This window comes from Euphorbia lathyris, chromosome 4 (genome assembly GCF_963576675.1).
Source record: "Euphorbia lathyris chromosome 4, ddEupLath1.1, whole genome shotgun sequence".
NCBI lineage: Eukaryota > Viridiplantae > Streptophyta > Magnoliopsida > Malpighiales > Euphorbiaceae > Euphorbia > Euphorbia lathyris.
This window is the reverse complement of record NC_088913.1, coordinates 69,978,912-69,992,039: the sequence shown is the minus strand read 5'-3', so window position 1 is coordinate 69,992,039 and position 13,128 is coordinate 69,978,912. Positions and strand designations below refer to the sequence as shown.

At 33.4% G+C, this 13,128-nt stretch overlaps 2 protein-coding genes across 2 annotated transcripts; both read left to right on the top strand.

Annotated features, from left to right (window-relative positions):
* The first annotated feature begins 529 nt into the window (after nucleotides 1–529).
* LOC136228058 (sm-like protein LSM7) lies at nucleotides 530–3,378 on the top strand. The gene is made up of 6 exons (XM_066016885.1): nucleotides 530–661; nucleotides 781–806; nucleotides 932–1,013; nucleotides 2,610–2,681; nucleotides 2,911–2,963; nucleotides 3,096–3,378. The coding sequence occupies exons 2-6, from the start codon at nucleotides 804–806 to the stop codon at nucleotides 3,186–3,188; spliced, it is 303 nt and encodes a 100-aa protein (XP_065872957.1). The 5' UTR covers nucleotides 530–661; nucleotides 781–803; the 3' UTR covers nucleotides 3,189–3,378.
* A 3,813-nt stretch (nucleotides 3,379–7,191) lies between these two features.
* On the top strand, nucleotides 7,192–10,210 carry LOC136228056 (glucan endo-1,3-beta-glucosidase-like). Its single transcript, XM_066016884.1, has 4 exons — nucleotides 7,192–7,747; nucleotides 8,335–8,916; nucleotides 9,002–9,455; nucleotides 9,963–10,210. The coding sequence occupies exons 1-4, from the start codon at nucleotides 7,274–7,276 to the stop codon at nucleotides 9,986–9,988; spliced, it is 1,536 nt and encodes a 511-aa protein (XP_065872956.1). The 5' UTR covers nucleotides 7,192–7,273; the 3' UTR covers nucleotides 9,989–10,210.
* Nucleotides 10,211–13,128: the final 2,918 nt, after the last annotated feature.

The following is a 13,128-nucleotide window of genomic DNA, read 5'->3' as shown; positions in this document are numbered from 1 at the left end:
TTTTAGAATGGTTTCGCGACAAACTAAAACAGATAATACAGTGCTCTTATCACTAGAACTGTTTGCCAAGTTTAAAGATGTAAATATGCATTAAGTCCGAAAAAAGCATTAAAAATTCATCAAAAACGAATAAAAATCTTCTTCACATTATCAAGTTTTTAAATTTTAAATTTCCCTTTCTTTTTAGGGCTTTTTACATAAATATCATAATTCATTATAAAATTACAACTAAATCATATTATCAAACTTAATTTCAATATGTCATTTTCTTTTATATATACCAAATAAAATATGTTTTTACATCTAATTTAAAATGTTTAAACCGCAATTCATAAATTTCAAATGCTTAACAATATATTCTAAACTTCTAATTTATAAACTTTAATTTTTAAAAATAATAAATTTATTAATTTGATATAATTTAAAATGATGGCTTGATATAGTTGTAAATAGTTTTTAAAACGTGAATTTCTATGTAAATTTCCCTTCTTTATATAAGCATTTAGTTTTGGGTTTGATATGGGCCGAATAGAAAACGGCCTGGAACAGGAAACTTTAACTCCCACACACAAGAAGCGGGAAAAGTAGAGAATCACACTCTTACCAGTGCCCAAGGGGAAAGACGATCTAGGGCACACTCCAGTTCTCTGCTTAAACGAAGGTAAAGTTCTTCTTTTTTGTTCATTGTTTTTTTTTTTTTTTTTTCTTATAATTTCTTTTAGTTACCAACTTTTTGGTCCGTTAAATCAGTTTTGCTCTCTTTACTTGCTTTAATTTCAGGGTTCTCAAATTTCTGTGGAAAGATGGTAAGTGTCTCTTTCTCCCAATTTTTCTTTTGAAGGCTAGATTTAAATAACATATTTTTTCACAATTTCGTATTAGGATCATATTCCTTGTTTATTCCTTTTAATCTGTAATCGTCCTGTTTCAGTCAGGGAGGAAAGAAACTGTGTTGGATTTGGCCAAGTTTGTCGACAAGGGTGTTCAAGTCAAGCTCACCGGCGGTAGACAAGGTTAGTACTTCTACCTTACGCACTTTAAAACTTTTTAATTGGGATTTACTATATGTGATGTTTGGTTGTTCTTATAACATAATGTGCTAGTTGAGTTGAAATCATATATAGCAGAATTTGGGTGATGAAAATTGGTTCGATATGCACTGTTTTAAACTCAAGCATTTATTATTATTTTTGAATGTTCGTTCATTTGAACTACGAACAAATGAAATCATGAATTCTGCCCAAATTCTGTGCTGGATGTTGTTTTTTGACCCAACATGATGTTAGTTAGTGACTTTGGTGATGGTGGTAAGCTTTTTAATTGGCTTAAACCATACGGAGCCCCCTGAAGTTCATTTTGTTACTTTGCCCTCCGAACTTAAGGGATAACCCATTAGCCGCTCCAACTTTTTGAAATTGATATAACGCGCTCCTTATTTTTCCTCAGTAAGAGAAGAGTTTGACCACTCCCCTTTCAGTTGACTTCCCGTATGCAATGTGACTTTTCCTTTCAAAAAATTTACCCCTTCGTAGAGCATATTTTGCAATAGCTTCTCTAAAATCATAAACACTTTGAATACCATTTTGAAAGACACATTGCAACTTTTTATAAAAGGAAAAGCCACATTGCATATGGAAGTCAACCGAAAGGCGAGTGGTCATCACGGGTCAACATCTTCTCCAACTGAGAAAAAATAAGGGACACGTTACATCATTTTCAGGGAATTAGAGTGTCTAATGGGTTGTCCATTAAGTTTAGGGGGCACCGTCACCAAAATGAACAACTTTAGGGAGCTTCACATGGTTTAGAACTTTTTAATTAATGATAACTTCTGTTGTTTACGCGCTCAAGGTGATGAAGACATGTTCAGAACTCTTTTAGGTAAAAATGATAATTGCCTGAGTAGGTAGCATTCTTTTTCTCTCCAACTCCCAGGGGCCAACCGTTGCCCAATGGAACCTGCCAAAATGAGTAGTGGAGTCGTCTTATGAGAATCTTTTTTTTTTGGTTCAGTAAAATCTAAAGTAGGAAATAAGCGAGAGTTTCAATTTTGTTACAAAGAGTTGAATATCTTTGTGGCCGAAGAATATGTTTCCAAATGGAACTCATTTTTGGAGTAAATATTATTTTCTTGAAAGAGCACGCACAAGAGATCAAAACAAGCACGGCATGCTCACACACAATCTTTGAGTTTATATATGCAGATTCTAGTCATATGATTGAATAATATGGCAATGCTGATAGGATTGAACCTTGAATTTGGTGAAAGGGTCTACCTATCAAACTGATCAAATGAAAAAATATGAGCTCAAATAGTATGCATCTATTGAGTCAACACAAAATTTATATGTGTTTACCGTTATTCTGGGTTCATCACTCTATGCTTGCTTCTCTCTCTCTCTCTCTCTCTCTCTCTCTCATGCATGCACACAAAGTGACATGGATAGTAGTGTCTTTTGAAGATAATGTGTCTGAGTAATTTTGTTTCACAAGGTTTCTAAGAGAGAGTGCGAGCGTGATTTGCTTGGTCTTTAGTGAAATGAACCATTCTCTCTATCATCGATTTATGTTCTATCTAATTGAATGAGCTTTGGCTTTTGCTGGTTCAGTGACAGGGACTTTGAAAGGATATGATCAATTGCTAAACCTTGTCCTGGATGAAGCAGTGGAATATCTAAGAGGTATTGACTCTTTCAAAATAGGAATACTTGTTTGTGATTTATGTGTACTGTAAGCGCAAACTGTATTCTGCTTCTTGTGGCTAGATGGTCATACTTCTGGTAGAAATGCATTGTGTTGGGGATCAAAATTAAAAACTGCATCTAAAGTCAGAATATCTGCTGATGAAGTTGTTGTGGGTTCTTTTTTTTTTTTGTTATGAGGATTGAATTGGTTGTCATTGGGTTGCAGATGCTGATGATCCACTGAAGACCACCGATCAGACTAGGCGGCTCGGGTTAATAGTATGTTTTCTTTGAGTTAATACATCCCATTTATTCAACAAATGAAATAAGAATTGTGAACATATGAGCCTTGAATTTGCTCCATGATGTTAAAAAAAAATGAATAATAGAATGTTTGTGAATGTTGTGCAGGTATGCAGGGGAACAGCGGTAATGCTTGTATCACCGACAGATGGTACGGATGAAATTGCGAATCCTTTCGTTCAGCCAGATGGGGCTTCTTAGCTTAGCTTAGCTAACTTTGAATATGTATATCTGGTCACTTCTCATTTTCATTTGGAGATAGTCTTGTCATGCTATGAAATTTGTGATGTTTGGCTTAATCGCTTTCTTCTTTTTCAATATTTTTTTTTATGAAAATTGGAAGAGGAGAAAATTATACGATTTTTATTCAAACCTCTATTTTTGAATTTTATCCTCTATTTTTGAATTTTATCAATTCCACCGTTTATATTTAATTACAAATTTCATTATACGTGCTTTCTATGGTTACTTTGTTTTTGACAAAGTATAGTGTGTTTTCACCATTGGATGGTGAAGTATAAAATTAATCCAATGGTGAAAAAACACAAAGTAAGGGTTACTTTGTTATTATAATATATTTCCCATTATTAGCATTCTGTTTAAAAGACGTGATCATCATCTCATCTCTCATTTTTTTTTATGTGAATATTGGCTGGAATTTCTAATGAATCCCACTGAGTTTTGATATTGATGGTGGGGCCACCATGATAGAATTGGAGAATGGGAGTTTTAGTTTCAGAGAAGGTTGAAAGAGGGTAAAAAATCAAAAAAATACCCTTTTGTTACCTGGCATTTTTAAAATAAAAAATAATGTTTCTGATATAGGGCAAATAACAGTTATCAACAATTTGATTAATATTTTAAAAAAAAACAATTTGATTAATATTTATGATTTCTATATTTTGAAATATTTTTATCTGTATGTCAACATCTATTGGTTTTTTTAAATGTTTTTTTTTCTACAGTTGATTAATTGAAAAAAAATAAAAAAAAGTTATGATATTCTGATATGTTAGATATTAAAATCATACGATGATAAAATAAAAAAAAAAAATTTGATAAATATAAATAAAAGTTAAAATTTGATTTTTGATGTAATTTCCTATTGAACCATTGATTTTTTTTTTTTTTTTGTTACATTAAACCTCTTATAATTATACAAGTTAAATTTTTTTAATTGTTCAAAAGCAATTTTTTCTTATACATGCGATATAGTTATAGAGAGTGTAAAAATATTATTTTGAAACGTAAAACATATGATTTCAGACACATATGATATAAGTAATATTAATTGATAAAAAAATAAAAGATAAATGATTTAATGTGTTGAAATGAAAAAACTCAATATAATAAACTCGGAATGATAAGAGCTTTCATGATAATTTTTGCTTTTACATGTTATCAAATCAACATGCAATCTCAACAATAGTTGTTGTCTATACTAGTAGAATTAATATGTAAACATATTATGTTATTGAAGTCAATGTGTCAAAGTGATTTTTGATGTCCGACTCTCTTTTATCGTATCATTGACGTACATTGTAGAATTAAGTGTGCTGCGTACAAAAAAAATCATTAGTTTCATACTATCCATTTTTTTAGCGAAGAGAGCCATAGTCCGACTCTATCCGGGTAGAAAAGAGAGACGCATAGTTCTCTTTGGATAAATTATACAAATTCTCTTTCATTGGATCATCATAAGTATAATGTGTTTCCTACGGACCTTTAAGCTATTTGTTTGGAATATCGCTTCGGGTACGTTCCCAATAGAATGATTCGAATGTAGTTTTTCTTCTTATTTCTTTTTTGCCTTTGTTGTTTTATACCCCGTAACTTTCCTTACAAGGCTGTTTCCGAGTAAGGGTAGGGAAGCGATTGTCCAAGAGAAGGGCCACAAAAGTAACATTAAAAAAATATAAAAATTTACATTTCATTAATTTTATATATTTTATCAATGATTTTAAATTTTAATATATCATAATATGTTATTTTATTTTTACTGTTATTTATATAATTGTTTCTTACTTTATTTTTTATTTATATTTATTTATCAGACACCTTGTTTGCTACTTCAGTCCTAAGCTCCAAATCAGCTCTGCTTCCTTATTTAAAAATAAAATAAAATAAAATTATTGTTTAATTAAAAAAGAACTTTAATAAAAATCTAATAATTTAAGAAAGAAACATGTTTAAGAAATTTTATTATAGGAATAAGTTAAAATAAAGCAGTGATACGCGGTTCATCTTTTATTATTTGCAGAACCGCGTCGGTGTATAAAGCAAATGCCAAAAGTCAAAAAATACAAACTTATGTTTTATTAATTGTTTAATTTATTTTTCCTTCTTCATAAGTAATTAGTGGACCGACGTCTTCGCTGCACTATCAACAAAATAAAAATGGTTACTATTTGACTGGGATCGTAATGATTTGTGTGTTGATTCAAATATGGTTTGGAAAGAGGATTTGAAAGTGTTGAACCGAATCAAGTGAATCCATTGATGATTTTGTTTAAAGTAAAGATTAGAAGTGATAATTTTCGTGTTCATATTCGTGTCGTGTCAAATTTTGGATTAGTATCAAAGCCTAAACACGAATACAAAACGAAAACATTTTCGTGTCAAAAGTTCAAATCCAAACACGACTTGCTTTTGACATGAACAACACGACACGAGTTTTGTATTGAAATAGATAAACGTGTTAATTTGATACGATTCGACCTGCTGATACGAAAAACACGACATGACACAACACGATGTTTTCGCTTAAATACCCAAACATGTTAACTCGACACGGTCCGATTAGGGATGGCAACGGGTAGGGTATCCGCGGGTAGTGCCAATCTCAATCTCAATCCCAAACCCTTACCCTTTTATTTTTTAATTACCCGCACCCGTCCCATTACCCTAACAGGTATACTTTTTGCATCCCATACCCTTCCCATTTAATTCACAGGTACCCGCGGGTACCCTTACCCGTTAAAAATTAATAAGTAAAATAAAAAATATTACAAATTTAACATAGTATAAATTTAATAAATCATCAATCTAAAAATTGAACAAATTGAAGTTTAATCAATAAGAATAAAATAATTTAGTGGTATCACTCAATGGTTGAAAAATAAAAGTTTGGGGTTCAAATATCACATCTTATGTCTAAAAAATAATAATCTTCCTTAATATATAAAAACGTTATAACGGGTACCGGGTACCGTAGGGGGTATTCCTATACCCATCCCATTACCCTAACGGGTAATGGTTTTGATCCCATACCCGTCTCATACCCTTTTATACAGGATACGGGTAGTCCCATTAGGGTCGGGTAGTGCCGGATACCCGCGGGTATAGTACCCGTTGTCATCCCTAGGTCCGACCTGCTGACACGACACGACCTACTAATAAAACCTAGCAATCTAAACCAAAGATGAATAAATCCTTAATAAATTAGCTTTTATATTTAATTTAAACCTTAAATAAAATAAGAATAATTTTTGTAATTTCAACTTTTCGTATCATTTTTTGTGTTTCTTGGGTTGACCTAAAAATTTTAGTGTCATTTTCAGATTGATTCGAAAATGACACATTATCTATTAAGCTCAACACTAACATTAAATATTCGTGTCGTGCAATCGTATATCGTTTTGTCACCTCTAGTAAAATTCAATAGGTCAGAGGACCTAATTGATAGTTTTTTACAATTGATTTAAAGTTTTAATTGAAGGAGCTAAATAAATGTTGTAGAAACAAAAAAAAAAAAAAAAATTCCATCGTATAAATTACAATTTCCCAAGAGTCAGAATCTCATTAAAGCCATCTTGAGGCTTCGTCCTGCCTTCGATTCTCTTACCTTCTCCCATATTTATAGGGAGCAAAACCGCGTGGCGGATCGCTTGGCAGCTGCTGGGCATGGGGGGATGTTAGGTGTTTCTACCCTTTCCGTTCCTCCTTCTTTTCTGTTACCTTCTCTTCTTGAGGATAGGATTGGGGTCAGTCTTCCTAGACTGATCCCGGATTAGGTTTTTGTTTGTTTGTTTTTTTTTCTTCCCTTCTTACCAAAAAAAAAAAAATTACAATTTCCCACTCCACCACTAGTTGGTGCAAATCTAGAACACCTATTTACATACATATTTTAACACGCTTATCAATTCCATATATATAGCTAAATTCCAGCCATTAATTCAACATTTTGGTCAAAAACATTATTTTCCCTCTCAAAAATAGCAGCCCCCGCCTCCTTTAAATACCCAACCTATCCATATTTTACATTTTCGTTTTCCATAGAAAAAACCATGACCTCTAATTCACCGCCGGCCATCTTCCTCCTCCTCTTTTCCACCGTCCTCCTCCTCCTCCTCCTCCAGCTCTCTTCCACCGTGTCAGCCATTGGTATCAATTATGGAACCATAGCCAACAACCTTCCTCCGCCAGCTGAGGTGGCAAACTTCATAAAAACTAAAACAATTATAGATAGTATTAAAATCTTCGACACGAATCCAGAAATCCTTAAAGCTTTTGCTAATACAGGTATTTATGTTACGGTGACTGTCGGAAATGGGGATATTCCGGCTCTTTCCGACTTGGGGGCTGCTAAACAATGGGTTAATAATAATATAGCACCTTATCATCCGGCGACTAAGATTAATCATATTGCTGTTGGTAATGAAATAATAATGTCTGGTAATCAAGATTGGATTAGAAATCTTGTTCCTTGTATGAAGTCCCTTAATACTGCTCTTCTTCAAGCTGGAATCAGGGATATTAAGGTCAGATTAACTATCCTTTTAATTTATGTTTTGTTTTAATTTGCTATTTCTGAGTTTATATTTCCAGCCTCTTTCAAATTTTTTTACAAAACTAACTTATTTCAACACACAATTTCCAACTTTGTCCTCATCTTTTTTCTAGAGAGAACTTCGTGTCTTTCTCTCTCTTTCTCCCGTGCACTCTCTCTAAAGAACAGAACAATTTACATAACGACTATGAATACTACAACAATCAATCCAACCTACCGTTCATACAATAAGATTTCTACAATCATTACTTTTTAACGTATTTGAATTGATTCAATAATATTATTATTAAAATTTATCATATTTTTAAAGAGGTATGTTATAAGTATAAATATTTTTCTATATTAAATCATTTTATATAATTGTATAATACACATTTTGACTGCATTTATATAATAATTTGTTTATTAATAAATAAGCAAATACAAAAATTTCATGAATGTCTCGTTAATCCGACTAGCATCTAAGGTTTTTTTAATCTTAATTTCTCTTAAAAAAATCATAACTAATTCAATTAGTAAATTTATTTTTAATTTTAATATTGTTTGAATTGATTACAGATATCAACACCTCATACACTTGGAATTCTATACCATTCAGTACCACCAAGTTCAGCAAGAATAAGACCAGGATACCAAAAATCAATATTTGCACCAATGTTACAATTTCTACGTGAAACCAAATCACCACTCATGGTTAACCCATATCCTTATTTCAGCTACGCTCCTAAAGTTGCAAAATACACACTTTTCAAGCCTAACCGAGGCATCTATGACAGATACACTAAAATTCAATATCGTAACATGTTTGATGCTATGATGGATGCTGTTTATTCTGCTATTAAAGCTATGGGTTATGCTGACCTTGAAATTATGATTGCTGAGACCGGATGGCCCTCCGCCGGAGACCCCAACCAGCCCCCTTGTACGGTGGAGAATGCCGTGGCGTATAATGGGTATTTGATTAAACATGTGTCTTCTGGGAAGGGTACACCTTTGATGCCTAATAGGAAATTTCCTACTTTTATATTTGCTTTGTTTAATGAGAATCTTAAGCCTGGTTCAAGTGCTGAGAAGAATTGGGGCTTGTTTAGGCCTGATTTTAGCCCCGTTTATGATGTTGGGATCATGCGTAATCAGCAGGTATATATGCTCTCGTTAACTTTTGAACTTGTTTAAAGTGATCTGTTTATTTGTTCCCTGAATACTTATATGTTGTTATGATTAGGGCAACTCACCAAATCCAAATCCGAATCCAAAGCCAACTCCAAAACCAAGACGAAGGCGAAGGGCAAGGCCAAGTCCAAACACAGGCGCAGGCGGAGGTGGAGGTAGGGGCGGGGGCAGGGGCAGGGGCAGGGCGAGGGCAAGGCCAAGTCCAAACACAGGCGCAGGCGCAGGTGGAGGCGGGGGCAGGGGCAGGGCGAGGGCGGCCCCTGCGGGGAAGAAATGGTGTGTAGCAAAAGTACAAACAACAGAGCCACAATTACAAGCAAGTCTAGATTGGGCGTGCAGCCATGGTGCGGATTGTAAGCCAATCCAAGAAGGTGGTTCTTGTTTTGCACCAAACAATGTTAGGGAACATGCTTCCTATGCTATGAACTCTTATTTTCAGACTCATGGAAAAAGTGATACCAGTTGTGATTTCTCCAGCACTGCTGATCTCACCACTACTGATCCAAGTAAATTATCCGTTTCCTGAACTTTGGAGTTACCGCCTTAGCACTTTAAACTTACTTAATATGACCTATTGGCTCTCTGGAGTGATTAGAATGGTCTATTAGTACTTTAAACTTGCTTAAAGGGATGCATGTTTTAAATTGTTCAAACCTTTCTTTGTTTTTCCACGTGAGCTTAGGAAAGACTAATGCAACATTTTAAACAAGTTTAAAGAGTTAAGTTCACGAGAACAATAAGATAATAGGTATATGTACACCCTTAATTTATTAAGGGAAAAAACAATACAAACAGACATATAATATGTGATATGTTGAATATGATGGTGTCGTCGGTCCAATTTCGAATTACATTCGCATTAATCAATTTCGAACTGATTAATTGAACATGCGTGTGTATATATATACAGAAAAATAGCTGAAATCTTCTTGAATTATCAATATCATATTGAATTTTTTATTGTTATTTATTAATTACTAGGCGTTAATTATGTTTTACCTTACTGTGTGCAGGTCATGGAGGATGTAAATTTCCTTGAGATAATCAATGCGAATATGAGTTTGAAAAATGTGTATTGAGTAAACATACACATGTATAATTATTTTGTACAGTTACGATTATAGAAAGAAAAAAAATCAAATTATTTGATACATTATTGTGTAAAATTTCCTTATTTGTAAAATGCAAAAGAAAAAAAATATATATATTGTTTCTAAACTTTCAATCACAGTTGAGACACATGTACCTTCAATGTATATATATGATTGTTTCTAAACTTCCTTAATGTGTATATATATAATTGTTTCTAAACTTCATTATTTGGGAATGAACCTTACTTGAAAGGAATATGATTGTTCTCCTTAGTGTCCACGGAAGTTACCTCAACACAAGTGTAAATAGGGTCAATAAAATCCATAAATTTACAGCTCCCTATATGGAAATTTGGTACATTCATACACATAAAATGTTACCTCTTTGTTTTGCAACAGAAGGATCAATACACCTACTTAAACATCTATCAATTCACTTGCGGTTGCAAGAAAGATGAATTTCTCCACCTCTACCAAAACATCATCCACTACTTCTTTTGGCTGAACAATGAATATACCTTCCAATTGCAGTGTCATATTGGTTGGTTTTGGGTCTCCATATACATGCTTTCTGAGAATAGCTGAAAGCATTAAGATTATATTAGCATCAAAGTTACAGAAAGCTTTATTGAACTCTATGTTTTCAATTTTGCAAGGGATAGAAAAACTCTATTGGTCCTTGAGCTTTAGAGGTAGCTTGTTTATCACAATGGCGAAGCACTCATCCGTTAAAGCAACCATTTCACTACCTTCCAACTTCCTCTTCTTTGGGAGAGTCTAACTCAAAAAATTAGCTAGGCACGCATTTTCTCTAATGCTTCTGCAAATGGTATGTTAACATGGAGTTTCTTAAATGGAAATATTTGAAATATTCATGATTAAGCTTCTCCTTCTTCAACCATTTTATGAAAGGCATTTTGGAAACATAAGCCCTTACTTGATCATTGATCTTCACATTAAAATTGGAAGAAGTTAGGGTTTCAGATTTAGAATTGGAGGTTCTTATCTCTTCTGGTTATTCACTTATGAATGGAGGTAAGTGATAGAAACCGAATACAGAACTGAAGTAATAATACTGATATATTGAAATACAAGATGAACAAATGATAAAGATGGATAGAGTTCAAAACTGTAACCCCATAGGAGAAAACCCTCCCTCTGCTAAAACAGCCACAAAACTATCAAAACACTATCTCCCTTGGCTTCCTAAACTCTTTCCTCTTAAATACTAATGCTTATACCTAAAATGCCCTTTGCCCTATACAGCTCACCCCTTCTAGAACATTCATGCTACTAGGCTAAACCATTCTCTATCAGTAAGGTTACTTGAACCTTAGTAGGAATTGGCGATTCCACCTCCTTCCTTCTACTTAAGGTGATTTCTTAGTAGACTCCTTATAGTTTGCTCTCGAGATAAAACCTTGAGGTCTCTCTTGGCTATTCTGGTACATTCGGGCCAATTAGTTCCCCAAATCCTGACAAAGCCTCACTATTAACAAGTCAGATCGATGGTTTGAATCTTGAACCTCACTAATTGGTGTTAACAACATATATGTGTATGTTGTACACATTGCAAACTTATGGGGTATTGGCGTAATATAAAGACTATTATTTAACATTAACTATCAGCGTAACTTTTTAGTTCAAGCAGTTATTTGACATGCATAATGTGTGGGGTGATTGCAGAAAATGTACATCATGTTTTTTTTTTGTCTGACCCTCGACGAGATAAGTCCGGGGAGCCTCAGGGTTGTCCGTTTGTGGAGATATAACGATTGGTTTTCTTGAATGAAAGTAGTAATGGACAGCTTACAACTTGATGAGCTTGAAATATTTATTATTTTTCTTTGGTGTTTATAATTTAACCTTTGGCCCTTGCTGTTGAAATAATAAACTTATAATTAATAGTCTTTAATTTGGTTCATTGTATTGTTGAAGAGTCATTTCTGTATATGTATTTATAGAGAGTTAATGTTGTTTACTAAGAGTTATGTCTGTAATCTATAAATACCTATCAATACAAGTAGTAAAGCAAGAGAATTTTCTTCCATCAATTATACTCTTTCTTTGTACTTGTGAAAGTTTATTTATTTGATCCAACACTTGCGAGCTCCAAAGAAATAGACAGACATGTAGGGTTGGTTGGTTGATTTTTATAGACGATAATGTTAATGTTATTGCTTCAGCTGGCTTTCCTCTTTCCTCTTGCCCCTTGTTCTTTGCTTGAAGCTACATAGCTTTTAGCTATTCTGGAAGCTCTTAAATTGGCTCGTGATTGTTGGTTTTATCATATTTATATGAGTCTAGTTGTGGATGTGCTCATCGCTGGCAACTTACTTGGATCCTTTCTCCTTTTCGCTTTATGCTGTTGTTGTCAGCTGAGGTTGAAGTGATTAATATATACACTTACAAATTTTTACGTAATACTAAATTGTCAATTGAAAATAATGAAGTCATGGACACAGATTAATGATTCATTGGTTTTTAGAAGAGAATCACTAATAATTTCAATATATATAAGCTAGAAGGTACTTGTTTACCAAAAGAAAATATAATTTTCACTTCATTTTACCAAATGAGTAAAACAATCAGTGATTTTATTGAATGTTACTCCAACATTGTTCGGTTGAAACCGAACAATTCCAATTCACAAATCATTGATAAGATCGAATAACGCTGAATACCTCATCAGTCACTGCATTCCTAATGGGAGGAGCTTCGAATTCGTCCATTGACTTTTCCTTCTTTTTCTTTGCCTTTCTACCATTGTCGATCTCTTCTTGGCGCTTTTTTGGTGATTTCTTTATAAGTAAAGCACCGTCCACTCCGGGTCATGCATGATAACCTTGTAATATCTTCTCTGATTTGGGTGTTATTACATATTCGTTTTCCATATTTCTAAATATATATATATATATATATATATATATATATATGACCTTTGTGCATTTTCTAAAGAGGAAACTGTAAATTTATTAGTTTGAAAAGGAATAAAAGTGAAGCAAGTAAATTTGGAGACATAGTCACAAAGCTCACCCTATGAAAAGAACAGCCAAGCCAACCTCTTGTTTTGTCCTTGTTCAATAGT